The 2,704-nt window shown below is 57.2% G+C and overlaps 1 protein-coding gene across 1 annotated transcript in view; it reads left to right on the top strand.

Annotated features, from left to right (window-relative positions):
* Positions 1 to 116: 116 nt before the first annotated feature.
* LOC104288136 (nuclear RNA export factor 1-like) overlaps positions 117 to 2,704 on the top strand; it is a gene marked incomplete at its 5' end in the record, with an annotated part of 10,728 nt that continues 8,140 nt past the window's right edge. Inside the window, 5 exons of the mRNA XM_009886895.1 lie at positions 117 to 246; positions 1,881 to 1,964; positions 2,120 to 2,305; positions 2,390 to 2,459; positions 2,557 to 2,645. Coding sequence (XP_009885197.1) covers positions 117 to 246; positions 1,881 to 1,964; positions 2,120 to 2,305; positions 2,390 to 2,459; positions 2,557 to 2,645 — 559 coding nt within the window. The remainder of the gene's footprint in view (positions 247 to 1,880; positions 1,965 to 2,119; positions 2,306 to 2,389; positions 2,460 to 2,556; positions 2,646 to 2,704) is intronic.

Raw genomic sequence — 2,704 nt, 5'->3', positions numbered from 1 at the left:
CGCAGCCGCTAGTGAGTGCGGGAGGGACTGGGGGAGCCCCACGGAGCCACCCTGGCACTGAGCGGGGAGTTTTCGGGGGTTCAGGGCTCCCGCCAATGTCTCCTCGTTGTTCCCAGCATACCCTACGGGCCACGGCCCAACCGCACGGCCAACATCCACATCACGGTGAGACGAGATCTTCCCACCCCGGAACGAAGCGGCGGCACCAGCCGCGACGGCGGGCGCCGGGACTGGTTCAAGATCACCGTGAGTGGGGCGGACAGCACGGGGATGTGGATGGCGGCCGTTGTCACCCGCTTTTCCACAGAATCACAAAATGGTTTGCATGGGAAGGGACTTTTTAAAGGGCATTTAGTCTGATTCTCCTGTCATGAGCAGGGACATCTTTAACTAGACCAGGTTGCTCCGAGCCTTGTCCAACCTGGGCTGGAGTGTTTCCAGGGATGGGGCAGCCACCACCTCTCCAGGCAAGTGTCTCACCACCCTCACAGTAAAGAATTTTTTCTTAATATTTTACCTAAATTTCCCCTTGTTTAGTTTAATACCGTTCCCCCTCATCCTATGGCTCCACTCCCTGATCAGGAGTCCCTCCCCAGCTTTCCTGGAGCCCCTTTAGGGACTGGAAGGGGTTCTGAGGTCTCCCCGGAGCCTCCTCCAGGCTGAACACCCCCAACTCTCCCAGCCTGTCCTCCCAGCGGAGGGGCTCCAGTCCTCGCAGCATCTCTGGGGCCTCCTCGCCCCTACAACTGCCTGAAAGGAGGGTGGAGCGAGGTTGAAGGGGGGAGATCTCTTGTCCCAGCTGATGGGATGAGAGGAACTGGCCTCCAGTTGTGCCAGGGGAAGGTTAGATTGAAGCTGAGGAACAATTTTTTTCCCCCGAGGGGGTGTCCAGCATCGGAATACGCTTCCCAGGGAAGGGGTCGAGTGCGCTGGGCTGGTTGGGAGAGGAGGAGGAGGCTGAGAAGAGGCTGCGTCGCGCTCTGCAGCTCCGGAGGAAGGGATGTGGAGAGGGATCCGGGGAGAGGAATGGCTCCCAACTGCGCCAGGGGAGGTTCACACACGCCGTTAGGAAGTATTTTCTTTACCGAGAGGGTGATCAAATGCTGGAATGGGCTTCCTGGAGAGGTGGTCGATGCCCTGAGCCTGTCGGGCTTCCAGAGGTGTTTGGATAATGCGCATAACAACACAGTTTAGCTTTTGGTCATCCCTGAAGAGGTTGGGCAGTTGGACTGAATGATCATTGTAGGTCCCTTCCACCTGCAGTAGTCTGAAATCTTTCTCTTCTTCTTTCTCGTTTCTCTTCTCCTTTCTCCTTTCTCTTCTCCTTTTTGATTTCTTTTTTCCTTTCTCCTTTCTGTTCTCCCTTTTGATTTCTTTTCTCCTCTCTTTTCTCCTGTCTTTTCTCCTCTCTTTTCTCCTCTCTTTTCTCCTCTCTTTTCTCCTCTCTTTTCTCCTCTCTTTTCTCCTCTCTTTTCTCCTCTCTTTTCTCCTCTCTTTTCTCCTCTCTTTTCTCCTCTCTTTTCTCCTCTCTTTTCTCCTCTCTTTTCTCCTCTCTTTTCTCCTCTCTTTTCTCCTCTCCCTTCTTGTCTTCCTTCTCCCTCTCCTCTCTTCTCACCCTTCATCCCTCCTTGCCTCCTCTTCTCCTTCTCTCATCCCTTTCCTCCTTTCTTTTCCTTCATCCCTCCTCTCCTCATCCTTCTCCTCATCCCTCTCCCCTCCATGACCATACGTAGAAGGCGGCTGCATCCCACCCAGCTGCGACACACGTGGCCCGGGCAGCGCTGTGGCAGCTCCTCCACGAACGGCCAAACCACCTGCGTCGCTGCCAGCCCTGCCCGCGCCCCACGCTGCACCCTCACACCGGCCAAATTCTCTCCTAGATCCCCTACGGAAAGAAATACGACAAGTCGTGGCTGCTGAGTTCCATCCAGAACCTTTGCAGCGTCCCCTTCACCCCCGTCGAGGTGAGCGGGCGCCCGTGTGTCGGGGTTTTGCTTTTGCTTCCCGTTTCGGGGAGGTCAGGGCAGGTCGGGATAGGGGATCGCGCGCCCCCCCGGGGTGCCGGGCTGTGCTCCGACCACCCGGACCCCATCCCATCCCATCCCCTTTTTTTTTCCAGTTCCACTACGACCACAACCGGGCCCAATTCTACGTGGAAGATGCCACCACCGCCAGCGCTCTCAAGCAGGTTTCCCGTAAGATCACCGACAGGGACAACTACAAAGTGGTGATAATTATCAACTCCTCGGCTCCACCTCAGTCCCTGCAGAACGAGCTGAAACCGGAGGAGATTGAGCAACTCAAGGTGAGTGGGATGACCGGGTGCGGGCTCTGGGTGGAGGGGGAATGCGGAAACCCACTCGTTTTCATCCGCATTGCCTTGTCCCAGCTCTGCATGAGCAAGAGATACGATGGTTCGCAGCGGGCATTGGATCTCAAGAGCCTCCGCGTCGACCCCGGTAAGCGTTGCTCGCTGCCCCCGGGGAACACGAGGGGCGGGAGGGGGCTGCAGCAGGTGACGCTTCACCCCCTCTGTTTTCACACATTCTCCCCCAGATTTGGTGTCGCAGAGCATCGACGTGGTGCTGAACCAGCGGAGCTGCATGCTGGTCGTGCTGCGCATCATCGAGGATAATATCCCCGAGGTGAGGACGGGACGCCTCGTCCTGCGCAGCTCCCCCCCCCCAAACCCCCTCCGTATCCC

Source organism: Charadrius vociferus, unplaced genomic scaffold, assembly GCF_000708025.1.
Source record: "Charadrius vociferus isolate BGI_N301 unplaced genomic scaffold, ASM70802v2 scaffold2186, whole genome shotgun sequence".
Taxonomy (NCBI): domain Eukaryota; kingdom Metazoa; phylum Chordata; class Aves; order Charadriiformes; family Charadriidae; genus Charadrius; species Charadrius vociferus.
The sequence above is the reverse complement of the archived record's forward strand: the minus strand, read 5'-3'. Positions and strand labels throughout refer to the sequence as shown.